At 40.3% G+C, this 27,858-nt stretch overlaps 1 protein-coding gene across 1 annotated transcript in view; it reads left to right on the top strand.

Annotated features, from left to right (window-relative positions):
* Positions 1-13,175: 13,175 nt before the first annotated feature.
* NDUFA5 (NADH:ubiquinone oxidoreductase subunit A5) overlaps positions 13,176-27,858 on the top strand; it is a 245,421-nt gene continuing 230,738 nt past the window's right edge. The window contains exon 1 of the mRNA XM_044088766.1: positions 13,176-13,289. Within this exon, the coding sequence (XP_043944701.1) occupies positions 13,191-13,289 (99 nt within the window). The 5' untranslated portion in view covers positions 13,176-13,190. The remainder of the gene's footprint in view (positions 13,290-27,858) is intronic.

Genomic DNA, 27,858 nt, shown 5'->3' with positions numbered 1-27,858 from the left:
CCCTGCAGACTATCATATAAATAATAATACCTTAAGTTACAACTCAGTAGTGAGAGACATAGGAATATACGTTGACTGTAGCCTAAACATTGACCCCCCTGTGTTTACTGTGGTAAGGAAAGAATTCTATGTTGCATACCTCATTAGTAAAGGCATTGCCTCAGGAGTGAAAGAGGTCATAACATGGCAGTACTCGACCCTCATCAGGCCAATAATTGAGTACACTGCTCCCTTTGGCATGTACCTTACCATGCACCTGCAGCAACTTGAGAGACCTCAGAGATTTCTAACCAAGTAAATTCAGGGTCTCCAGCACATGTCATACATTGATAGACTGAAGTCACTGTCACTGTACTCAGTAGTGTGCAGACTACTTAGAGGAGATTTGTGCCTGACCTACAGAGCAATCAGATCCAAACCTAATGAAATGTTGCACATCTGCAAATCAAATGGGACAAGGGTCACCTGCTCCAGGGACCTTAACCTGGCCTGCAACATGAATAGGACCTGTTGGGAGACAGCTATGTCTCTCAGAGGTTGCCACTCTTCTGGAACAGGCTACCCGTTCACATCAAACAGAGCCCCTCTATGACTCTGTTTAGGTCTAGCCTGGATGACTGGATTGGAAACTGTAAATTCCTGCTGAGGATTTTGCCTATGACCTTCCTAGATATGGTCAGTCATTGCTAACTAAGATCTCATGTTTAGGCAAGATCCTTTACATTGGGTTTCTCTAGTATTATATTGGGTACACACTGTTAGGCTTATAAAGACCTTTGTGTCACTAGCCCAATAACCACCTATGAACATAGCTAATCAGACGTCTATTAGGCACTCAGAAATACTAGCAGACTATGTGAAGGATTGTATAATTAAAGAAAAGCATAGTGCTAACAGGAGCAGTACTGTTAGATTACTTGAAGTCTGGAGCACCACTATAGTAGGCACATGACTGACATGATATAAATCACAGAGAAGATAAGCTATTAGAGCCACGTCAATGTATTCAGTGTAGCACCACATGGCTACATCTTAGGTTTGTCTGGCACAAGAGGGGCAGCACAGTAACCGTCAGATAGACCACTGTGGATATGCACGGCAAAGTGCCAGCCATGCTCATCATATAAGTGGGGAAGAAATAGTGGGAAAAGTGGGAAAGAAATAGTGGGAAAAGTGGGAAGAAATAGTGGGAAAAGAAAGGACAGCAAGTACAGGACAACACACAAGGGTGACCATGACATGAGAGGATGGGGGGGGGGGTAGAAGGATTTACAGGACAACACACAAGGGTGACCATGACATGAGAGGATGGGGGTAGAAGGATTTACAGGACAACACACAAGGGTGACCATGACATGAGAGGATGGGGGGGGGGTAGAAGGATTTACAGGACAACACACAAGGGTGACCATGACATGAGAGGATGGGGGGGGGGGGGTAGAAGGATTTTTTTTTAATGGAAAGAGACTATTTTTTCATATAAAGGAAATAAGGGTAGGTGGGGAAGGTAGTGAGGGAAGGCTGTGGTTGGGATAGAGGTTTAAGGGCAGCTAGCAGAGGCAGACAGACAAATATAAAACAGACTCAAACAGGCAGGGGGAAGTAGACACACAAAAGGTTGGTTGTGAAGTGGACACGCACAGACATGCAGACTGTGGACAAAACATGAGTGGGACTGAGTAATGAACAAGGAATGAGACATGACACATACGTTAGGGTAAACACCAGGATGGGGTCAGCATATGGTCCTGGCATGGTAAGATGCCAGGTTAGTCTGGATGGCAACAATCCCAGGCATCTCTCTCTCTCTTTGCCATGAGTGGCAAATGTTATGGGTCACTTGCATGCCGGTAGCCCAGTGGTGGGGTCTGCCAGTCATGTTACCTCACAAGCTGCAGCAGACGGTACTCCACATTGCTGAGGCAGGAATCCAAGTGTTGCCAAATCTCAGCCACTGCCCTCTTGAACAAATGGCAAAAAGAGACCATGGCAGATCCATGTTGAGTATTCTAAGAAGTTTCTCCTTGGAGTCACTTAAAACAAGTCATCATCACCCCTCTACTAATGGGCATTCCAGCTTCAAAGGCTTTGCCCATTGAAAAGTAATGCCAGACCGGAGTGGGCTCTTCTTCTCTTCTGCATCTGAGCTTGCAGAAGGACAGCACAGTGGGAAAATGGTTCTATACATATGGTAGTGAACAGCTGCAATTGTACAGTCTGCTGGCACAGACCTCATAGACACTTTGCTGCTGGGACAGTTACTCCCACCTTTAGTGACATCACTCTATGCTAAGCTTATGATCCATTGCCAATGGAAAACAAAGCATGCTTTCCTGGGTATACAAGGAAAGCAGATAAGATACCAGAACTGCATAAAAAATGCTTTCAGAATATTTCTAGCTATTTGCAGTCTCAGCCTTCCACTGTCAAAACAGGTCAGAGTGGTGCCATAGCAGGTCATTGCAACAATCCTGGCACTGCTCATGAGAATGGATGAGTCTAGTAGCAACATTGTCACAGGAACTCCTGGTGGAAAAACAGCAAATTCATGTTCTTCACTTTGGCACACCATTCCGGGGCTCAGCATTCCAAATCTCCTGAGGCATGGCTACGGTTCTTTATTTGTGGGGAAAGCCTGTGTATAACAATAACTGGAGCTGATAAACAGGGAAATAAATGAGGGAAGCTCGTAAACATGGGTACTGTACAGAAATGGGGGGCTGTGCATAACACTAACTGCAGCTAATAAAACAGGAACATAAATGAGGGAAGCTCGTAAACATGGGTACTGTACAGAAATGGGGGGCTGTGCATAACACTAACTGCAGCTAATAAAACAGGAACATAAATGAGGGAAGCTCGTAAACATGGGTACTGTACAGAAATGGGGGGCTGTGCATAACACTAACTGCAGCTAATAAAACAGGAACATAAATGAAGGAAGCTCGTAAACATGGGTACTGTACAGAAATGGGGGGCTGTGCATAACACTAACTGCAGCTAATAAAACAGGAACATAAATGAGGGAAGCTCGTAAACATGGGTACTGTACAGAAATGGGGGGCTGTGCATAACACTAACTGCAGCTAATAAAACAGGAACACAAATGAGGGAAGCTCGTAAACATGGGTACTGTACAGAAATGGGGGGCTGTGCATAACACTAACTGCAGCTAATAAAACAGGAACATAAATGAAGGAAGCTCATAAACATGGGTACTGTACAGAAATGGGGGGCTGTGCATAACACTAACTGCAGCTAATAAAACAGGAACATAAATGAGGGAAGCTCATAAGCATGGGTACTGTACAGAAATAAGGTAGTCCCCAGAGGCATGCGGGTTTTCTGCATGCCTACGTATGGGGACTCCCATCCATCCTTATTGAAGCAGTGGCAAGACTTGAATATAGGCCTGGGCTTTGATTATGTGAAGTTACTTTTGAACTATTTTTCTCCACTGGAGACTGACCTCCGTGCCAGAACTGATGTGCTTTACCAAAGGTTAGTTGATAATTTCAGCTCAGATTATTGCATAGAAAAACTTCAACTGACATTTACCCAGGTTAAATCTTTTGGTGAGAGACTGTGTAAGACCAAACAGCATAAATTAAGGAGAGATTTGTTGGATTTCCAAAATGGTCATGTCTTTGTATGGCCTAGGTACCAAGAAGGTCAGGCCAAGTCTATGCAGCATGTACAGAAACATAGTAATCTGGCAGCAAGTGTTGTATCTACTAATAATTTGTTTCAACAGCTTAATAACTCTGAGTTTATTCCACAGTCAGTGGTTTCCTCTAACAGGGTGAGTGCTTTAGACCCTATAGATTTTCCAACCACAGACACACCTCCACCTAATCAAGAGGCCATGCAAGGCTATAAGAATCCAGGAGCTATACCTAAAAGCAGCTGTACACCAGGCACCTCGAATCCATCTTTTTTACCTTATCAAAGGAAGTTTGCCCCAGCTCCAGGGAAGATCCAGCAGCAGGGGACCAAGAAAACGGAAGTCCTCAGAAGAAGGGAATATAGTCAACAGAAGAACCAGGCATTGACTCTTGTGTTTAATTTTTCTAGCTATAATATGGATACAGCTATGCATAGCCTTCTTAACAGAGGACTTACATTTATTCCGTCAACTAAAACATCATTAGAGGACACTCTTTTGGACTTAAGATTATTTTGTAGACGAGTTTGTCTAAGGTTGTTTTTCCCGGCTGATGATACCAGGATGGGTGGGGTAACTGAATCTCGTAACATACTTAAAAATAATAGTACCTTTATACCTCCTATACATCCTATGGTGCAATGTTTTCTAGATCTATGCGAAAGAGATTTCTACACATTGTTTTCTCCAGCATGTAATAACACAAAAGGAAGATTTTGTAATCTTAATAGGGACGAGTTTCAAGCCCTGGTTAAATTGAGAAGTGATGCTAATCTGATTGTGAAACCTGCTGATAAAGGGGGGGGTGTAGTTCTGATGGATGTGGATGACTATGTAAATAGCATGAGATTGCTATTGTTGTCTGATCACAATACCTATAAGCACATCACTGCACAGCAGGTCTCTTCCATTATACTAACAGTTCATGAAAATGTATATGATCTATTATTATGTAGACAAATCAGTGTTGAAATGTATGAATACTTGTTAATATCAGACCCCGTTATTCCCATAGTTAAGGGACTCCCCAAGATCCACAAAGAGATTTGGCCTGTTCCAATGAGACCTATTGTAGCAGGTGAGGGTGGGTTACCGCCCATATATCGATCTTTTTGGAGAGCCTCCTACATCCAGTAGTGAGTAATTGTCACACCATTCTTAGTGACACTTACCAACTTATAGATAGCCTTAAGGGCCTACATTTAGAAATGAAGGACACAGAGTACCTCCTCATAACCATGGATGTGGAAAAGCTCTTTACTTCTATCCCTAATGATATAGGGATACAGTATATTAGAGAGCTTCTGCATAAAGAAACACAATATACAAATGATAGAATAATACTGATAACTCAGCTTCTTGACACAGTGCTTAACAACAATGTGTTTATTTTTGAAAATGACTATTATCTACAGGCATGGGGTTGCCATGGGCACCCCTGTGCCAATAGTTATGCTAATTTGGTGGTCTACTGGTGGGAAAAGTTGTTCCTGTTTACCCACCTAATCTTCTAGATACATAAGATACTATAGAAGGTTCGTGGATGATATACTTATAGTTTGGGAAGGTACGTCAGATAGTTTTCATCATTTCCTTGGTTATCTACAAACCACAACAGACTTTTGAGGTTTACAGTGGAGATTTCAAGTTATGAAGTTAATTTCCTTGACGCCACGCTCAGGTTGACAAAAGAGGGTGAAATTGTGACCAGGATTTACAGGAAAGCTGTATGGAAGAATGCATTGTTAGCACCAGATAGCATGCACCCAACCTATACCTTCCGTGGCATAGTCACTAGTCAATTTATAAGAATTTCTAGATTATGTCAAAATAAAGATGATCTTTTGAATGAAGTTAATAATATGGAAACCCTGTTTAGGGATAGGGATATGACATGACTATGGTTAGAAGGGTAAGAAATGAAATTTTTGGAGTTTTAGAACATGATGCTAGTCCGGTGTTCAATATTAAGAATGGATGTAGAATGGGAGCCACTATGGGCCCCAATATCCGTGGAAAAGGCTTAGTTATGTCATTAAATTCACCAATGAAGTGGAAAGTGTAAGAAGTGTGATTAGGAAGCACTGGAATGTCCTTTCAAATAAAGAAATTAGCAAGATTGTAGGACCTGCACCAACATTTTGCTATAGGAATTGCAATAATCTTAAGAGGCAACTATGTAATGACCGACAGGTCACGAATATAAGGAAATCCACTAGTCTAGTACTAGGGGACCTGGTCAGGAAAGGAACATATCCTTGTTTACACTGCCCAAGGTGCAAGAGCATTAGTAATATACAGACTTATCAACATCCCAGTATGAATTTTGTTTTCAAACCCAAGTACTATGCTGACTGCAATACCAAAATGTGATTTACTTGGCCACCTGTTCTTTTGTACAGCATTTTACGTGGGTCTAACCAAGAGAAGGCTAAGGGACCGTTTATGACCATCTTTATGAGATCCATAAGCAGGATGACACTAATGCTTTGGCCAGGCATATTAAAGAGTGTCCTTCTCATTCTTTCACTTTTAGGGTTTTGGACATAATCATTCCAACTTTAAGAAGAGGTAGTATTGAACAAAGGTTGGCTAGAGCCGAGTTACACTGGATCTTAAAACTAGCGGCACATAATTCTCCAGGGCTGAATGGCTTCATCTCTATTAAACCGATGTTGATTGAACGTAAATAAAGTTGGTTTTTGCTATCTAGAATTCTATAGCCCATACTTCCCTAGTAGTCAGGATATTAAAAATGGGTATTATCCCCCTTTTTTTTCCTCTTAATTTGTGGTTAGCCAATTGGGCATTTCCTTTATCTATAGCTCTATAGGAGTGTGATGTATAAGCATTTAATGCTAGGGATATCTTGTCACCTTTGAAGTTGTTGTTCAACATTACAGTATATGCATTACTAAACATCATTAATTTTATACCAGGGTACGTACTCCCTGTATTATAGGTGTTTACAATGGAATAGATAAGTATAGTACTTAGTTATCCAGATCATATATACAGGTTTTATTTTAATTTTTATTTTATTGCTTATTATATTTTATAGTAAGGGCATGTCTTAACATGGTAGAATGGCGTTTTGGGATTAGCCCTTGGTCTGATATATATACATATGTAGCAAGGGTATGTTTTAGTTGGATAGAATGGTGTTTTGAGTAACCCTTCATCCTATATATCTATATTTGTCTTGGTATATAACCCTGCACGTTCACTTGGGGTGACACTCCTCCACCATGAGATGTAGGATTAGAACTGCCCCTTTGAGTTCAGCTACACTGATGTAAAGGAATAGTTTTGATGTCCAAAGGAAGCATTATGGAGATGTCGCTTGAATAAATATCTTGCCATTGTTGTCCCATAAGGGTATATAGTTACACATACATTTTTATACCATAGATATATTTTATATCTGTTGCTTTGTGAATATGTGGTTATGTTTGTTTTATGATTTATATGCATGTGTATAGTATACTCCCTAAACATGTTGTGTAGTATACTACTATGTAAATTTAGTGGTAAATACAGCAATTTCTTACAAGTTTTGTTAATTTTTAAACACAACACGTTCTATGTTTCATGTAAAATAAGTATCACTAGGATAGTAATGCTGAATTAATTGTGTATCTTGCAACATGGTTTATCCTAGTACATATGAAATAGTTTGTAGTTCGTGTAAATATACAGATATTGCCTTTACTTCATTACTAGAGAATTAATATACGTGTTTATAGTGGTCTTGGTTTTACACTGATATATATATATTCCCTCATATATATTTTATATATTTTTTTATGTTTATTTATTGAAGTTTATATGTGGGACATAAAATTTTAGTAATAGAAAATATACATCTTTACAGGTCTTACGCATGGTGGGTAGGATCAGTATGAAGAATGTATTTAAATGCTGGACCTATATTAAATTTTCTTAGTTCCCGTCTCTATGGTCTTGTTTTAGGACCGTGGGGACAACTTTTTAAGTCAGGAGGAACTCCCTACTGAGAATCCAGACATGTGACCTCAATAGCGAATAGGATGATGTTTAATTTGCAATGGCAAACAGTTTGTTGATGCTTCTTCGGTGCAGCTTTTTTACTGATGGTGGAACTGTCTTAAACAACTTGCATTGTATAGATTTTCTTACAATTAAGGTAAGGGATTCTAGCTATGTTTATATGAGTTAAGAGACAAGGAACACCATGATAGTATTTTGATGAAAGAACTTTCAGCCTGTGAGGGATGTGTTCTCATTTCTGAATGCCATTTGCCAAGTTGTAATGCTTTTGTTCAAAATATGCACTTTTGAATTATGAGCTTGTAAATGCATTTTTTATGTCTGAAGTCTGCAGCGTTTTGCCTAGTTAGAGGGTCTTTGTAATGCTTTGAAATATTTTGTGATGAGTGTGAGTGCTGCACTTTAGAAAATGAATTGGATTGAATTTAAACTGCATTTGAATGTAATGATGGCTTTAAACTGATGAAAGGCAATTAAGCTTCATTTTAAATTAATGAGCCCGCCAAAAGTTGTTTAGTATAAGTATTTTGGAATCATTTCATGACATTGTATCTGATGAAGCATAGTTTAACTATGCGAAAGCGCTTATTCTCTGTTTCCAATAAATGAATTTTTTACATATTTCCATCGTGGATATTTTCAGTGTGTCAGGAGCTTGAGTTGGGACTACTCTATAGAAGGATTTATTCGTGGTGACTGTTCTCACTTTTTGGACTTCATTACTACCTCTTCTTGTTGGTGAGAACGTCTTCGGTATTGAGTTGTGTTTTCTACTTTTATTGCTTATCCTGCATTTTTTGTTCACAACTCAATTCACACGATGGAAGGCCAGAATGTTGGGACTGCTTCTGTTCCAGTGTCGAGGGATTTGTCTCGTTTATGGACAGATTTATTTGTACGTGAACTCAACCCTTTATTGTCGCTGGACCTGAATGAAGTGGGGGCCCACACATCGATGATTGATAATGGAGAAAATATACAGGAATTTCATGAGCAACTAAAAACGCTGGAAAATAATCTTTACCAACTACAAAGGTACATGTGGCAAAGATTACATTTAGAAGCTTGCTTGCACCATAAGGTAGTCCCCAGAGGCATGCGGGTTTTCTGCATGCCTACGTATGGGGACTCCCATCCATCCTTATTGAAGCAGTGGCAAGACTTGAATATAGGCCTGGGCTTTGATTATGTGAAGTTACTTTTGAACTATTTTTCTCCACTGGAGACTGACCTCCGTGCCAGAACTGATGTGCTTTACCAAAGGTTAGTTGATAATTTCAGCTCAGATTATTGCATAGAAAAACTTCAACTGACATTTACCCAGGTTAAATCTTTTGGTGAGAGACTGTGTAAGACCAAACAGCATAAATTAAGGAGAGATTTGTTGGATTTCCAAAATGGTCATGTCTTTGTATGGCCTAGGTACCAAGAAGGTCAGGCCAAGTCTATGCAGCATGTACAGAAACATAGTAATCTGGCAGCAAGTGTTGTATCTACTAATAATTTGTTTCAACAGCTTAATAACTCTGAGTTTATTCCACAGTCAGTGGTTTCCTCTAACAGGGTGAGTGCTTTAGACCCTATAGATTTTCCAACCACAGACACACCTCCACCTAATCAAGAGGCCATGCAAGGCTATAAGAATCCAGGAGCTATACCTAAAAGCAGCTGTACACCAGGCACCTCGAATCCATCTTTTTTACCTTATCAAAGGAAGTTTGCCCCAGCTCCAGGGCAAGATCCAGCAGCAGGGGACCAAGAAAACGGAAGTCCTCAGAAGAAGGGAATATAGTCAACAGAAGAACCAGGCATTGACTCTTGTGTTTAATTTTTCTAGCTATAATATGGATACAGCTATGCATAGCCTTCTTAACAGAGGACTTACATTTATTCCGTCAACTAAAACATCATTAGAGGACACTCTTTTGGACTTAAGATTATTTTGTAGACGAGTTTGTCTAAGGTTGTTTTTCCCGGCTGATGATACCAGGATGGGTGGGGTAACTGAATCTCGTAACATACTTAAAAATAATAGTACCTTTATACCTCCTATACATCCTATGGTGCAATGTTTTCTAGATCTATGCGAAAGAGATTTCTACACATTGTTTTCTCAGCATGTAATAACACAAAAGGAAGATTTTGTAATCTTAATAGGGACGAGTTTCAAGCCCTGGTTAAATTGAGAAGTGATGCTAATCTGATTGTGAAACCTGCTGATAAAGGGGGGGGTGTAGTTCTGATGGATGTGGATGACTATGTAAATAGCATGAGATTGCTATTGTTGTCTGATCACAATACCTATAAGCACATCACTGCACAGCAGGTCTCTTCCATTATACTAACAGTTCATGAAAATGTATATGATCTATTATTATGTAGACAAATCAGTGTTGAAATGTATGAATACTTGTTAATATCAGACCCCGTTATTCCCATAGTTAAGGGACTCCCCAAGATCCACAAAGAGATTTGGCCTGTTCCAATGAGACCTATTGTAGCAGGTGAGGGGTGGGTTACCGCCCATATATCGATCTTTTTGGAGAGCCTCCTACATCCAGTAGTGAGTAATTGTCACACCATTCTTAGTGACACTTACCAACTTATAGATAGCCTTAAGGGCCTACATTTAGAAATGAAGGACACAGAGTACCTCCTCATAACCATGGATGTGGAAAAGCTCTTTACTTCTATCCCTAATGATATAGGGATACAGTATATTAGAGAGCTTCTGCATAAAGAAACACAATATACAAATGATAGAATAATACTGATAACTCAGCTTCTTGACACAGTGCTTAACAACAATGTGTTTATTTTTGAAAATGACTATTATCTACAGGCATGGGGTTGCCATGGGCACCCCTGTGCCAATAGTTATGCTAATTTGGTGGTCTACTGGTGGGAAAAGTTGTTCCTGTTTACCCACGAATCTTCTAGATACATAAGATACTATAGAAGGTTCGTGGATGATATACTTATAGTTTGGGAAGGTACGTCAGATAGTTTTCATCATTTCCTTGGTTATCTACAAACCACAACAGACTTTTGAGGTTTACAGTGGAGATTTCAAGTTATGAAGTTAATTTCCTTGACGTCACGCTCAGGTTGACAAAAGAGGGTGAAATTGTGACCAGGATTTACAGGAAAGCTGTATGGAAGAATGCATTGTTAGCACCAGATAGCATGCACCCAACCTATACCTTCCGTGGCATAGTCACTAGTCAATTTATAAGAATTTCTAGATTATGTCAAAATAAAGATGATCTTTTGAATGAAGTTAATAATATGGAAACCCTGTTTAGGGATAGGGGATATGACATGACTATGGTTAGAAGGGTAAGAAATGAAATTTTTGGAGTTTTAGAACATGATGCTAGTCCGGTGTTCAATATTAAGAATGGATGTAGAATGGGAGCCACTATGGGCCCCAATATCCGTGGAAAAAGGCTTAGTTATGTCATTAAATTCACCAATGAAGTGGAAAGTGTAAGAAGTGTGATTAGGAAGCACTGGAATGTCCTTTCGGCAAATAAAGAAATTAGCAAGATTGTAGGACCTGCACCAACATTTTGCTATAGGAATTGCAATAATCTTAAGAGGCAACTATGTAATGACCGACAGGTCACGAATATAAGGAAATCCACTAGTCTAGTACTAGGGGACCTGGTCAGGAAAGGAACATATCCTTGTTTACACTGCCCAAGGTGCAAGAGCATTAGTAATATACAGACTTATCAACATCCCAGTATGAATTTTGTTTTCAAACCCAAGTACTATGCTGACTGCAATACCAAAAATGTGATTTACTTGGCCACCTGTTCTTTTTGTACAGCATTTTACGTGGGTCTAACCAAGAGAAGGCTAAGGGACCGTATTTATGACCATCTTTATGAGATCCGCAAGCAGGATGACACTAATGCTTTGGCCAGGCATATTAAAGAGTGTCCTTCTCATTCTTTCACTTTTAGGGTTTTGGACATAATCATTCCAACTTTAAGAAGAGGTAGTATTGAACAAAGGTTGGCTAGAGCCGAGTTACACTGGATCTTAAAACTAGCGGCACATAATTCTCCAGGGCTGAATGGCTTCATCTCTATTAAACCGATGTTGATTGAACGTAAATAAAGTTGGTTTTTGCTATCTAGAATTCTATAGCCCATACTTCCCTAGTGGTCAGGATATTAAAAATGGGTATTATCCCCCTTTTTTTCCTCTTAATTTGTGGTTAGCCAATTGGGCATTTCCTTTATCTATAGCTCTATAGGAGTGTGATGTATAAGCATTTAATGCTAGGGATATCTTGTCACCTTTGAAGTTGTTGTTCAACATTACAGTATATGCATTACTAAACATCATTAATTTTATACCAGGGCATGCTCCCTGTATTACAGGTGTTTACGATGGAATAGATAAGTATAGTACTTAGTTATCCAGATCATATATACAGGTTTTATTTTAATTTTTATTTTATTGCTTATTATATTTTATAGTAAGGGCATGTCTTAACATGGTAGAATGGCGTTTTGGGATTAGCCCTTGGTCTGATATATATACATATGTAGCAAGGGTATGTTTTAGTTGGATAGAATGGTGTTTTGAGTAACCCTTCATCCTATATATCTATATTTGTCTTGGTATATAACCCTGCACGTTCACTTGGGGTGACACTCCTCCACCATGAGATGTAGGATTAGAACTGCCCTTTGAGTTCAGCTACACTGATGTAAAGGAATAGTTTTGATGTCCAAAGGAAGCATTATGGAGATGTCGCTTGAATAAATATCTTGCCATTGTTGTCCCATAAGGGTATATAGTTACACATACATTTTATACCATAGATATATTTTATATCTGTTGCTTTGTGAATATGTGGTTATGTTTGTTTTATGATTTATATGCATGTGTATAGTATACTCCTAAACATGTTGTGTAGTATACTACTATGTAAATTTAGTGGTAAATACAGCACTTTCTTATAGGTTTTGTTAATTTTTTAAACACACAACACGTTCTATGTTTCATGTAAAATAAGTATCACTAGGATAGTAATGCTGAATTAATTGTGTATCTTGCAACATGGTTTATCCTAGTACATATGAAATAGTTTGTAGTTCGTGTAAATATACAGATATTGCCTTTACTTCATTACTAGAGAATTAATATACGTGTTTATAGTGGTCTTGGTTTTACACTGATATATATATATTCCCTCATATATATTTTATATATTTTTTTATGTTTATTTATTGAAGTTTATATGTGGGACATAAAATTTTAGTAATAGAAAATATACATCTTTACAGGTCTTACGCATGGTGGGTAGGATCAGTATGAAGAATGTATTTAAATGCTGGACCTATATTAAATTTTCTTAGTTCCCGTCTCTATGGTCTTGTTTTAGGACCGTGGGGACAACTTTTAAGTCAGGAGGAACTCCCTACTGAGAATCCAGACATGTGACCTCAATAGCGAATAGGATGATGTTTAATTTGCAATGGCAAACAGTTTGTTGATGCTTCTTCGGTGCAGCTTTTTTACTGATGGTGGAACTGTCTTAAACAACTTGCATTGTATAGATTTTCTTACAATTAAGGTAAGGGATTCTAGCTATGTTTATATGAGTTAAGAGACAAGGAACACCATGATAGTATTTTGATGAAAGAACTTTCAGCCTGTGAGGGATGTGTTCTCATTTCTGAATGCCATTTGCCAAGTTGTAATGCTTTTGTTCAAAATATGCACTTTTGAATTATGAGCTTGTAAATGCATTTTTTATGTCTGAAGTCTGCAGCGTTTTGCCTAGTTAGAGGGTCTTTGTAATGCTTTGAAATATTTTGTGATGAGTGTGAGTGCTGCACTTTAGAAAATGAATTGGATTGAATTTAAACTGCATTTGAATGTAATGATGGCTTTAAACTGATGAAAGGCAATTAAGCTTCATTTTAAATTAATGAGCCCGCCAGAAGTTGTTTAGTATAAGTATTTTGGAATCATTTCATGACATTGTATCTGATGAAGCATAGTTTAACTATGCGAAAGCGCTTATTCTCTGTTTCCAATAAATGAATTTTTTACATATTTCCATCGTGGATATTTTCAGTGTGTCAGGAGCTTGAGTTGGGACTACTCTATAGAAGGATTTATTCGTGGTGACTGTTCTCACTTTTTGGACTTCAGTACTGTACAGAAATGGGGGGCTGTGCATAACACTAACTGCAGCTAATAAAACAGGAACATAAATGAGGGAAGCTCGTAAACATGGGTACTGTACAGAAATGGGGGGCTGTGCATAACACTAACTGCAGCTAATAAAACAGGAACACAAATGAGGGAAGCTCGTAAACATGGGTACTGTACAGAAATGGGGGGCTGTGCATAACACTAACTGCAGCTAATAAAACAGGAACATAAATGAGGGAAGCTCATAAGCATGGGTACTGTACAGAAATGGGGGGCTGTGCATAACACTAACTGCAGCTAATAAAACAGGAACATAAATGAAGGAAGCTCGTAAACATGGGTACTGTACAGAAATGGGGGGCTGTGTATAACACTAACTGCAGATGATAAAACAGGAACATAAATGAGGGAAGCTCGTAAACATGGGTACTGTACAGAAATGGGGGGGCTGTGTATAACACTAACTGCAGATGATAAACAGGAGCATAAATTAGGAAAGCCTTTAAACATGGGTATTGTATACAAATGGGGGGCTTTGCATAACACTAAATGCAGAGCATAAGTGAAGCCTGTAAACATGGCTATTGTACAGAAATGGGGGGCAGTGCATAACACTAAAAGTAATTGATAAACAGAGGCATAAACAAGGGAAACCTGTGAACATGGATATTGTACAGAAATTGAGGGGGCTTTGTATGCCACTAAGTATAGCCCATAAACAGAAGCATAAAGGGGGACTATAGTTGTAATTAAGAGCATCCTATTGCATAGCATCCACTCCCAATAACCACTATTAGTGCACCACATGGAACAGATGCAGGGCTTAGGTGCCACCATGACTCCAGGACTGTTCCTGATACTAACCAATGTGTATTATTTACAAGTGCATGTGTTTCAGCATGACCTGAAAAGGGCAATGGTTGGAAAGGTTCAGAGCCCAGATGAACAACTTGTTACTGCAGGTCCTCGACAGACATGTGATAACTGCCTCCTGGACAAAGCTGACACAGACATGCCAGTATCAGAGCTTTTGCATTCCTGATGTGAAGGCTGTGGACAGCTACAACAGGTCACTGCAACAGATTCAAGAAAGGGTTACTGATATTGTGCTCTATGCACAGGAAAAGACAAATGGTATTGCAATGTCAGTAACCCTGACAGGGAGTGGACTACTACCGCTAAAGGGCTTCACTATGCCTGACAACTTTTTGGTATCACTTAAAAGTGAGAAGAAATGGCTACTCCTACCTTGGGTAGTTTAGATGAGGTAGCTGGGCTTACACCAACCACCCATGTGCCAAATGAGGCTGCATCAGGTTAGTAATATCCATTACAGTCCAGTACAGAACATCTCACTGCATGTTTAAAGAGAAGGCTTGACCAAGGCCTATCTGCATATCTTTCCTTCTAAACACCTCTTGTCTGCAACTGCAGCAAGCTTGCATGATGTCTGTCAGCATATACTACAACTGTATTTTATGCATGCCAAAGGGGTTGAGAATGTTGCCATGTGTGTTCCTGCTGTTATAATTTTCTCTGCTAGAGGGTCTAGCACAACAAGACAACAGAGGACTACAACAGTAGTATGGCTGTGGTTGGCAGTGATGGCAATATGTAAAAGGCACTGTCTGATAACTCACTGGCACCATCTGAAATACTACCAGGGGGCACCCACATCCACCACTACAGAGGCCCTTGTAGAGGTACAGTTTGGGCAACAACCTCACCAGGGAATGACAAATGGCTTCTACCTGAGTGTCACTTACAGACTTCACCTGTGTCCCCATGTCCCCATCGTACACAGTACCTGAAATGTATACCACCTCTGAGGTGCACCACATGGAACAGATGCAGGGCTTAGGTGCCATCATGACTCCAGGACTGTTCCTGATATGGTTACAACATATGGTATTAACCAGTGGATGTTAAGGTCAGTGATGCAGGCAAAATCAGTTGTTAGCCATAACACTGTGGAGAGGGTAACTGTGCTTCAAGTATTCTGGGACAACATGCAAAAAGTAGTTAGTGACATAATGTATAGGAACAGGGGGCACAGAATGCTGCTGATGTCAATGATGGCAAATGTTACCTCCATCTGTGCTTCTTTGAGACACAATACAATTATCTTCTGTTTCCAGATGCATGCCTGTAGAAGGATCAGGATGCAGGATGTTTGGACACAGACTGCCCATATCAGACAAATCAGACTGCTCAGACTGTGGATAGATGGCATCACTGACATGTTTGGGCACACAGCCTGCCATGCCCAGTTGTGTCATCTAGAATGGAGTCAGCAACAATCCTTTAGCTTAACAACTAGGATGGACGGCATATTCACATGGTTCTGTCCCTTCCCTGACAACTGTGGACACACAATCTGCCTTTCCTGCTCTTGGACAACAACGTCCATCAAGATCAGCAGATGCTGCACACAGTCAGGGCGTACATTTATGGTCCCATAGTTCTACATCTCCCACGTCATGGACCCCATCAAGTCCCAACATTGTAAGCCAACACACTGAACAATACCAATGGTCATGTCACTGCAACTTGATGCTACCACAACGTCACAGAGTATATGGCTGTTGTGTTCCCTCCCATGATCCTACCCCATCTCACAGTACAACAGTCACCTGTCATTTTGCCTCCCACCTGTGCCTTGCCAACCCTATCCCTGTATGGGTATGCTTTTGACTGATGCACAGCATGGGCAGTCCATGCACTGCCCTGATTAGCCTGGGAGTGATAAGGCATACGGTTCATACTGTGTTGATGGTGTTGTTGTCTGTAGTTGTGGACGAGATGTCACCTCTTTGCCAATGCTGCAACACCCTGTGCCTGCCCTTACCTCAGCTGTGGTACTGCTGCTGCATGTTACTCACCTGGCTGTCCCCTCTGCCTGCTCAAACAAGTGGTTTGAAAGGTCCTGTCAAGACATTCACTTACTGCACTCACTGTTTGCACAATGTCTTGTTGTGCAACATGGCATATACAACAAAAATCTTGTTGAAGATTTGTGGAATGTATTGCAATGTGCCTCCTGATGCACCTGTCAGTAGAGATGTCACTCTAATAGGCCAAACTCCCACTCCACTACAAGACATGTTTTGTATAGCTGCATTATAGGCTATTTTTCTGCATAGTCTGGGGGTTGCAGATGGGGGATACATCAACCAAGACTCTGGTACACATCTGGCAACACCTGCAGCACACAACAAACAACATTGGACGTGGCCTGCTCTGTGTTACATGGTACTTTTGTGCATAAACCAGTCTATCTACCCATGTGTGCAACTACTAACTAAATGACCCTGTGGTAAATCCTCTTGAAGAAACATTTGGAACAGATCAGATGTGTACTAGATGGGAGAATCATGGGAACTGTCTGGGTGGTGCATGGGTACATTATAAATAATGCTCTGGTCATTACAGACCATATGATAGTTAAGGTTGTAGAGTATCACAGTCTGTCTAGATCAGACAGGGCCTTACTGGCAATGTGCGTGCAATCTGTAGTTTCTAAGTCCTCAAAAAAAAAAAAAAAAAAAAAAAAAAGGAATCATGTTGTAAGATGCTGACATTGCTTTAGCTCCTATCTCTGCAGTCCAGCAGAATCAAACACCCTTTTCCAGAATCATGTACAGTCTCTGAACGCTTTAACTTGGAAATCATACAACTGAAAAAACATTGCAGAAAACAAAGTTGTTAATCATCAAGTATAGATAGATAAATAGATATGGGGGTGGTGGTTTTCTTTTGTGCAAATTATAGAACATGAAATTAAAACCTCTCTGTGAATTTAATCAAAAGCACATCCTTCATTTCAAACACCCATACTGGACAGCAATATACATGAAAATGCATACTTTTCATTTACTTAGCATTCGTAAAGTTGTATCATTTTCCTTGGTGCATACAATATTTATATCCTATCCACATTGAGAACACAGTCACTGTTATTAATTATATACACTTCAGTTTCAGCCTTTTAATTAATTACAGGCTCATTATGATGCCATATCAACAGTGAAGGTATGAACCTAATAGTAAAAATACTAATTCCTTATCCCAGAGTAGATGATCCAGTACCCGACATAAAAGAAGTATGCATCCCTCATTTCCTGTTTACTTGCATGTTCAGGTTTCATCCAACATTCAAAGACATGCCACAGGTGAAATGGTGAATGAGTCAGTGAGTGTGTGTATGTGAGATTGTGATTCTTCTTCAGAATTATTCTGTCTTAGGCTAGTCTTAACTATGAACCTATCTGCCTTTGTGGGCCATTTTAAGCATAGCCAATTTTCATTTCAAAGGTAAGAATCAAACATTGCACCTTGGTGTCTGTAAGGCAACCACTTTAACCATTATGCCAATCCTCCAACCCCTTGCGCATACATAATGCCAGGTCAGGCTCCACCTCTTCACAATACCGAAATGGGTAAAGTGGGTATGAGACAATGACTGAACAAATGCTTGTGTATGCCATGATTGCTGATTGCTTTTATCTGAAGGGGTACTAGTTGATGATTTGACAGAAATGCTCTCATAAGCAAAAATTAGTGTTGTCTCGTGTTTCACATTTATGTGTAGAGACCATTCTTTTGCAGACAAGACTTGTTAAATCGTTAAGGCTGTTAAACTATTCTCCTCACGGTCTGACACAGTTTGAATTGGGAAATACGAAAAAAAGCAGCAGAGCACGACCCAGGAACACTGATTTAATAAGAAAAATGTTGTAAGCACAAAACACGCTTTCGGCGAGCCCAGTGTCTCACCTCCTTCAGACCTGTTTGAATTGGTAATGGAATTGCATGCAAAAATGACATATTCCTAAAGTCAAGTTGTGAAGGACTACTTACAATAAGAAGTCACTTGTAATTGCCAATAGTAATATTATTTACTGTAGTGAGTTCTACAATATTACTTAAGAAGCTAATGGAGGTTGTTCATATACAGTACTGAACTGGATACAATTAGGAAACAGGAGGACACGAGTTCCTAAGCTGCCCTGTAAAACTTTCACACTGCCAAAGCTAGTGGGCCTGCTATTTGCTTCAAAACTGCAGAACTCCCCTTTACTTTGACCTTGGGCAGGAACATTGTGGTAATAACTAAAGCCAGAACTGATCCCCAAAGCATAGTCCTTTGTGACAAAGCATTGGATGACTCTTTCCAGGACTATTGTGATTTTTAGAAACAAAACAACTGCTTTATTGTTGTTAAGTGATGATTACATTGCGGAATAGATTTGCTATGATAAGGCAATTTTCCTTGTGGAGAAAAACTTGAGTATAATTGATTCTCGGGTTTGCAGGAACAGAGCTAGACATCCTGTAAACACAACCAACACTATTGAAACATACTAAACTTTAGAAGTGAAAAATTAAAATTATACTAGCTAATCTAGAATCTTGGATTTTTTTTTCTGTGGGAAGGACATACTGCAACTTACATGTATACTTGCTCCATATCAGACACTGTGATACAAGAAGATTTTTATGGTTAGCATTTGGAACTTTCTAAAAATGAACCTATTCAGATGTCAAAGCTCCAGCCCAGGTCTCCACTTACTACCCCCTCAGTGGGACCACAGGACACCTTTAATAGGATGCTATGGCCTGTTTCTGGCTTTGCTGCCTGTTACACTGTCTTTTTTTTTTAACATCTGTAAGACTAATGCCAAAGCTAAGAGCTACCACTTTGCAGGATGTGATATATGGGGTGTCAGGTATAAGGAACTGTATCTGCGATAGGGTTTTCAGACAACTGGAGAAATTTGCATGCATACGTTTTGAAAATGGTCTACAAGACCCACTTCCCTAAAGAAATCTACTAGAAGATTTTCATATATATTCAAATGTTCAGATTCTTATTAGAAGTGTGAGACTCACATTGTGGGCCTTGTGTGTTCAGAAAAATACACTGTAATTCAAATAAACAATGAACTTGAAAACATATTATTACAATGGAAAATCATTTTTTTTTTTACTGGAGGACTTCACCACCTGCATCTCACATCCTGCTGCACACACACACACACACACACACACACACACACACACACACACACACACACACACACACACACACACACACACACACACACACACACACACACACACACACACACACACACACACACACACACACGCGCGCACACACACGCACACACACACACACACACACATCTATCTTTGAATGTTGGCAGTATGACTGGTATAGGGAGAGAGCTAGCTTATATGATGGACTGAAGGAAGGTTGGTATATTGTGTGTGCAAGAGACCAGATGGAAGGGGAGCAAGGCTAGGTGTATTGGAGGTGGGTTCAAATTGTTTTATCATGGTGTGGATGGGAGGAGAAATGGAGTAGGGGTTATCCTGAATGAACAGTATGCTAAGAGTGTTTTGGAGGCGAAAAGAGTGTCGGATAGAGTGATGTTTATGAAGCTGGAAATTGATGCTGTAATGATGAATGTTGTTAGTGCATATGCTCCACAAGTTGGGTGTGCAATGGATGAGAAAGAAAAATTTTGGAGTGAGATGGATGAAGTGGTGATAACTGTACCCAAAGGTGAGAGACTGGTGATTGGAGCAGATTTCAATGGACATGTTGGTGAAGGGAACAGAGGGGATGAGGAAGTGATGGGTAGGTATGGCTGTGGTGAATTATGGTGGGAGGTTGGCATAATGGTTAAGGTGTTTACCTTACAAACACAAGGTGCAGTGTTTGATTCTCACATGGGGGTAATTGGCTAGGCTTAAAATGGTCCACAAGGGCAGCTAGCCTAGTACTAAACTATGAACTATGAACTAGGTATGGTGTTAAGCAAAGGAATGCAGAAGGTCAGATGGTAGTGGATTTTGTGAAAAGGATGGACATAGCTGTGGTGAATACGTATTTTAACAAGAGGGAGGAGCATAGGGTGACATACAAGAGTGGAGGAAGATGCACACAGGTGGATTATATCTTATGTAGAAGGCCAGTCTGAAGGAGATTGGAGACTGTAAAGTGGTGGCAGGGGAAAGTGTAGTTAGGCAGCATAGGATGGTGGTTTGTAGGATGACACTGGTGATCAAGAAGAGGAGGATGAGTGTGAGGGCAGCACCAAGGATCAAATGGTGGAAACTGAAAAAGGGTAATTGTGAGGTGGAGTTCAGGGAAGAGTTAAGACAGGCACTGGGTGGCAGTGAAGAGTTACCGAATAGCTAGATAACTACAGCAGAGCTAGTAAGAGAGATGGCTAGAAAGGTGCTTGGTGTGACATCTGGAAAGAGGAAGGAGGACAAGGAGACCTGGTGGTGGAATGAGGAAGTACAGGAGAGTATACAGAGAAAGAGGTTGGCGAAGAAGAAGTGGGATTGTCAGAGAGATGAAGAAAGTAGACAAGAGTATAAGGAGATGAGGTGCATGGCAAAGAGAGATGTGGCGAAGGCTAAGGATAAGGCGTATGAAGAGTTGTATAAAAGGTTGGACACTAAGGAGGGAGAAAATGACCTGTACCGATTGGCTAGACAGAGGGATCAAGCTAGTAAAGATGTGCAGCAGGTAAGGGTGATAAAGGATAATGAGGTAAACATACTCACAAGCGAGGAAAGTGTGTTGAGCAGATGGAAAGAGCACTTTGAGGAGCTGATGAATGAAGAGAATGAGAGGGAGAGAAGGTTGGATGATGTGCGGATAGTGAATCATGAAGTGCAGTGGATTAGCAAGGAGGAAGTAAGGATAGCTATGAAGAGGATGAAGAATGGAAAGGTTGTTGGTCCAGATGACATACCTGTGGAAGCATGGAGGTGTTTAGGTGAAATGGCAGTGGAGTTTTTAACTAGATTGTTTAATGAAATTTTGGAACGTGAGAGGATTCCTAAGGAATGGAGAAAAAGTATTTTGGTACCAATTTTTAAGAATAAGGGTGATGTGCAAATCTGTAGTAACTACAGAGGGATTAAATTGATCAGTCACAGCATGAAGTTATGGGAAAGAGTAGTGGAAACTAGGTTAAGAAGGGAGGTGATGATTAGTGATCAGCAGTATGGTTTCATGCCAGGAAAGAGCACTTCAGATGCGATGTTTGCTCTGAGAGTGTTGATGGAGAAGTACAGAGAAGGTCAGAAGGAGTTGCATTGTGTCTTTGTGGACTTAGAGAAAGCATATGACAGGGTGCCTAGAGAGGAGTTGTGGTATTGTATGAGGAAGTCGGGAGTGTCAGAGAAGTATGTAAGAGTGGTACAGGATATGTACGAGGGTAGTGTGACAGCGGTGAGGTCTGCAGTGGGAGTGACGGATGCATTTAAGGTGGAGGTGGGATTACAGCAAGCATCAGCTCTGAGCCCTTTCTTATTTGCAATGGTGATGGACAGGTTGACAGACGAGATCAGACAGGAGTCCCTGTGGACTATGATGTTTGCAGATGACATTGTGATCTGTAGTGAGAGTAGGGAACAGGTGGAGGAGACCCTGGAGAGATGGAGATATGCTCTAGAGAGAAGAGGAATGAAGGTCAGCAGGACTAAGACAGAATATATGTGTGTGAATGAGAGGGAGGATAGAGGAATGATGAGGATGCAGGGAGTACAGGTGGTGAAGGTGGATGAGTTTAGATACTTGGGATCAACAGTTCAGAGTAATGGTGAGTGTGGAAGAGAGGTGAAGAAGAGAGTACAAGCAGGATGGAGTGGGTGAAGAAGAGTGTCAGGAGTGATTTATGACGAGTACCAGTAAGAGTGAAAGGGAAGGTCTACAAGAGGGTAGTGAGACCAGCTATGTTATATGGGTTGGAGACAGTGACATTGACAAAAAGGCAGGAGTCAGATCTTGACGTGGCAGAGTTGAAGATGTTAAGATTTGCACTGGGTGTGAAGAGGATGGACAGAATTAGGAATAAGTATATTAGAGGGTCAGCCCAGGTTGCAAGGTTTGGAGACAAAGCCAGAGAGGCAAGATTACGTTGGTTTGGACATGTGCTGAGGAGGGATGCAGAGTATATTAGGAAAAAGATGCTAAGTATGAAGCTGCCAGGTAACCGGAAAAGAGGAAGGTCTAAGATAAGGTTTATGGATGTGATAAGAGAGGACATGCAGGTGGTTGGTGTGACAGAGCAAGACGCAGAGGACAGGAAGAAATGGAAACAGTTGATCCGCTGTGGCGAACCCTAACTGGAGCAGCTGAAAGATGAAGAAGAAGATACATATATATATATATATATATATATATATATATATATATACACACACACATAAATATAATTCTGGGATCACTGTATCTTTAAATAGATTAAATAACAACTGTCAGACAACAGAGTGACACTTGACCAAGAAACCATGTTTTCTTTTGTTTTCTTCAAAGGGGTAGGTATTTTATCAGGTTCTGCTTTACAGCTGACATTATCACCAGTACTGCATTATCAAAGTACAGAGCAATGCAGGATGTGAGGAAGAACTATGACACTGTATTGAGAATCAACTCAAGCTACTATAAAAAGGCTGATGAAAAGGTTACTAGCTGGCTCCTTCAGGGTTCTTATTGTCTGATATAAAGTATAACTTCATGTCTCTAAATCCACTCTCACTTTTACTTCTGGCATATTAAGAACATTTAAAACTGAATGCTACAGACACTGAGTAATATGGTGTATGGCAAGAAGCCAAGGCAGGCCTTTCAATTTGTGCTTCACTGTAATTCTACTTTGTTGCCCTTGCAAGACTGATGCACCATCAGTCACTGTCTCTGGCATCCCTGGCACACTTCTCCAGAATATAACATTCAAGTTTGTTGACAAAGAATTCTTTGATGTAATGTATCCATCTACATCTGTCGTATCCAACCTCACTCAAAAAAAGTAAAAACAAGATGGCCTATGACTGCCAATACAACTTAAAAGATGTTCACAAGCTCTTGTACATTTTGATCGGCATGTTACCAATCATTCAAAAGACTTAAAGACTTACTGCCAGAGAGATTTAACCTTTTCGCCTTATTGTCCATGTACAATATCTGAAATATGATGCATGGTTTTACACTGTGTTTTAAGGATTGCATAATGTTACGTTTTTTTTCATTGTTGAAATATGACAAAAATATTACTGAAAGCTCTTTGCTATGTCACTTGCAGACCTTACTGGGAAATAAGTTGTAATTGACTATATTGTGCTTTTATTTGACTATATTGTGCTTTTAGAATGAATACAATACCACTAAATAATACCAGCCATTTTATGTAACATATTAGGACTTAAATTACTCTTATGGAACAGATTTACCTATCTACATCTTTTATAAATATACGAAGCACCCTTAAGTATTATGATCATCTCCTAAATAGTCACGGTGCAATAGTGTAGCAGTTAGCATTGTGCATAAAAGCTGTGAATGTTAATAAGCTACTTCCTGAGGTATAGGGTTTGATTCCCTTTACTTTCATTTGTGTATTGTGTGACCTCTGATAAAAACATATGCACTATTAAGAAACAAGTACAGATGTTAACTTTGTAAGGGCTAATATTGGTGGAATGCTTTCTAACATCACTTATTACTTTTTGTTTATTTTTGTATTACTGTACTTTAACAATAGTCACTACATAACAAATATGTTACCGTACATGCAACTAATAGAAATGTTAACATCTATAAATCAAAGTGTAACGTTTCAGATCTATTTCGATTTATAGGTAAGCACTAGGCTAACTGCCCTTTTGGGTCATTTTAAGCCTAGCCAATTTTCCCAAAGGTGAGAATCAAACCCTGTACCTTATGTCCATAAGTTAAACACCTTAACCATTATGCTAACCCCCAGCTCCACCAGCAAAATGAAACAACTTCTCAGTAATAATGATTAGGACTCTGGACTTCTTGTCAAATTTTGAACATTTATTCAGGTAGCAAAATCTTCTGACTAGAGGATGTCTAAGCCATATGGGAAGAACAGTACATGACAGATTTATCATTTCCAACAACTTCATTAGCCAAATAAACACTGTTAGTCCTTGACATTATGTGGTTTGCCTCTATGCAGTCTGCTAAATTAGTGCTTTTAACATTTTTAAGATGAGACTTTAAAGGAATTACTTCTCTTTCCTCTTGCTTGACAGCAGCCTGGAGCCTGACTTTGCTATTATTAAGTTGATCCAGAGCAACCATATAACTAGTTCTTACACTTAGTCTCTACTTGTTGTGTAAGGGGAAATCTGTAGAAGTGATGTTTGCTTCTTATTCTGTGGTGACCAGGTGTTTTTGTTCAGCTAATATTGCTACTTCTAAGATCAGGGATCTGTCTTCTTCATATGCCTGCTATCCATGGTTGCATGAGATCCAAGGATCTGAAGTTCAGTCAGCCAAAATCACCATACTCCAGCCCTTGTGATCCCACTAGAATCTTAAGTCTTATAGTCATCTGAAGATATGTTGGGTGATTCTTGCTTAAAACCACCCATTATTACAGAAATTCTAAGAAAGAACCTTTTCATAATGTTTATAGATAGCAAACTGAACCCTGTGATGCAAGGCATACCATCTTATGGAAATACTTCCTGTGATTTGTTTCAATTTAAACCGAGAAATATTTTTGTATGTTTAACTTATTTGCTATACACATTCATTCCTTGTGATAAGGGTATTGAAACCATTTCCTCTATTCTTACTGTTAATATATATGTCTAAGAGGACCACTGAGATGTTTGCAATAGTTTGGATATGGACTTAATTATTTGTATTTAGATGGTAGATGTTTTCATCAATTTTTGTTGATATGAGGAATCATCATTGTCCCTGTGTTTCCAACGTACTGATGACTGACTGGGAATTCTTTTCAATACAATCATCCATATGCTTAACTGCGGTGGTGATGCTGCGGTAGCGTTGTCGCCTCACAGTAAGACGTTGTCCTGTTCGATTCTCAGCTAGAGCATCTTCTGTGTGGAGACATGTGTGAATGGGCGTGCCTTCCTTGAAGGTTGTGCGTCAGGGCTGGCAAACTCGGCACGTAAAAATCTACTACCAATCATTAGCGGACCGGAGTTCTGCTGTGGCAACCCCTAACCGGGAAAAGCCGAAAGACACAACAACAATCATCCATATGCTTAGACTTTTGTTAGGTTTAGTGATTACATATCTTTTTCTGGTGGTGAAGTAAGAGTAATTGTAGTATCGGGCAAGTAATGTTGTTATTGTACTGTAGGGGCGCTATGGGGAATTAGCAACATGTAGTGTTGGTTCTGTATTCTCTGGTAACTTGTTGTTTCCGGTGTATGTATGGCTATGGAGAAGTTGTGAACATGTAGCATGGGTGCGCACCTGGAGGCTCTTAATAAAGAAAGGCCTTACAACTCCAGAACCGTGTGGTCTCCTTATTTCCCAGGATATAACATATTGGCGACGAGGATGGGATGCCTCCGAGTCCGCTGCGAGTGAAAACGGCGGGGTGCAGTTGATGTCGGACGACGAAGAGACTGGGCCTGCTGGAGTTATGTCTGGTTCCATGTTGGGGTCGCTGGTTGCATATGACTGTCAGACCCAGACCTGGGAGGAGTATTGTGAAGTGTTGGAACATTTTTTTGAAGCAAACCAGATAATGGATGCGGGCCGGAAGCGAGCCATATTGCTGAGCTCGGTGGGCAGCAAGATGTACAGTCTGATGAGGAACTTATTGAGTCCTGATAAACCGGGGGATAAATCGTTCACGGAGTTGATGAGCTTGCTTCAGTCACATTATAACCCAAAGCCGAGTGCAATAGTCCAAAGGTTCAAGTTAAATTCAAGGACTAGAATGGCCAATGAAACGGTAACGGAGTATGTCGCAGTGCTGAGGGAACTGGCGCAACACTGTAATTATGGGGACAGACTGACAGAAATGCTACGAGATAGGCTCGTATGTGGCATTGCAGATGACCGCATACAACGCAGATTGTTAGCGGAGCCTGAGTTGTCGTTTGAAAAGGCCTTGAAGTTGGCACAGGCCATTGAGACGGCGAATAAAGACATTCGTGATTTACAACCAAGAACCATCGAAGGGGTGGGGAGCAGGGGTGCTACCCCACTGCCAGTGCATAAAGTGGTCGTGGAGCATAAATCACAAGGGAAGTCTGGTCAGTATGCCTGTTACAGGTGTGGCGGGGAACATCTGTCAAGGAACTGTCGTTTCTTAAATGAAAAATGTCATGCTTGTGGGAAAAAGGGCCATGTGAAGAAAATGTGCCGATCAATGCCCTCTAGGGACCAGCCGAGAAAGGGGGAGGAAAAGAGCAGTATGATGGACAGAAAGGGAAACCGGAAAATAAAACGGCAGTATGCACACCACATGCGTGAAGGTACAAATCAACACACCAGGGAAGAAGAGGAAGTGTTTACTATGTTTAACATGAAAGAGGCAAGGTGGGAAAGAGTCGATCCCATCACAACTCAGTTGGACTTAAATGGTAAAATGGTGCAGTTTGAAGTGGATACGGGATGTAGTGTGACAGTTCTGTCCAAGGCTGAGTATGGAAAGTTATGGCTAAAAGAAGCTCAGGAGCTGCGGGACTGTTCAGTGACTTTGAAAACATATACAGGTGAAACCGTTCCCACACTGGGGATGGCCAAAGTAACTGTAAAACACAAAGATAAAGTCAAACAGTTGCCAGTCATGGTGGTAGCAGGTAACGGACCAAACCTGTTAGGCCGGGCGTGGCTAAAGGAGCTGGAAATGGGTTGTCTACGGCTCCATAAAGTAGAACAGCAGGGGCTGGCCTTGCAAGAGGTGCTGGAGAACAATGAAGAAGTGTTCAAAGAGGAACTGGGGACCTGGAGGGGTCCACCAGCAAAGATACACGTTAAAGAAAACGCAACGCCAAGATTTTACAAACCCCGACCGCACTACATGCAATGAAGAAGAAAGTGGAGACTGAGTTGGAGCAACTCACCAAGCAAGGTATAATTGAACCAGTGAAGTTTTCGAATGGGCGGCACCAATTGTTCCAGTATTAAAGCCAGATAATACGGCATATGTGGTGAC

This window comes from Protopterus annectens, chromosome 11.part0, assembly GCF_019279795.1.
Source record: "Protopterus annectens isolate FY-2018-M chromosome 11.part0, PAN1.0, whole genome shotgun sequence".
Taxonomy (NCBI): Eukaryota; Metazoa; Chordata; order Ceratodontiformes; family Protopteridae; genus Protopterus; species Protopterus annectens.
The sequence above is the reverse complement of the archived record's forward strand: the minus strand, read 5'-3'. Positions and strand labels throughout refer to the sequence as shown.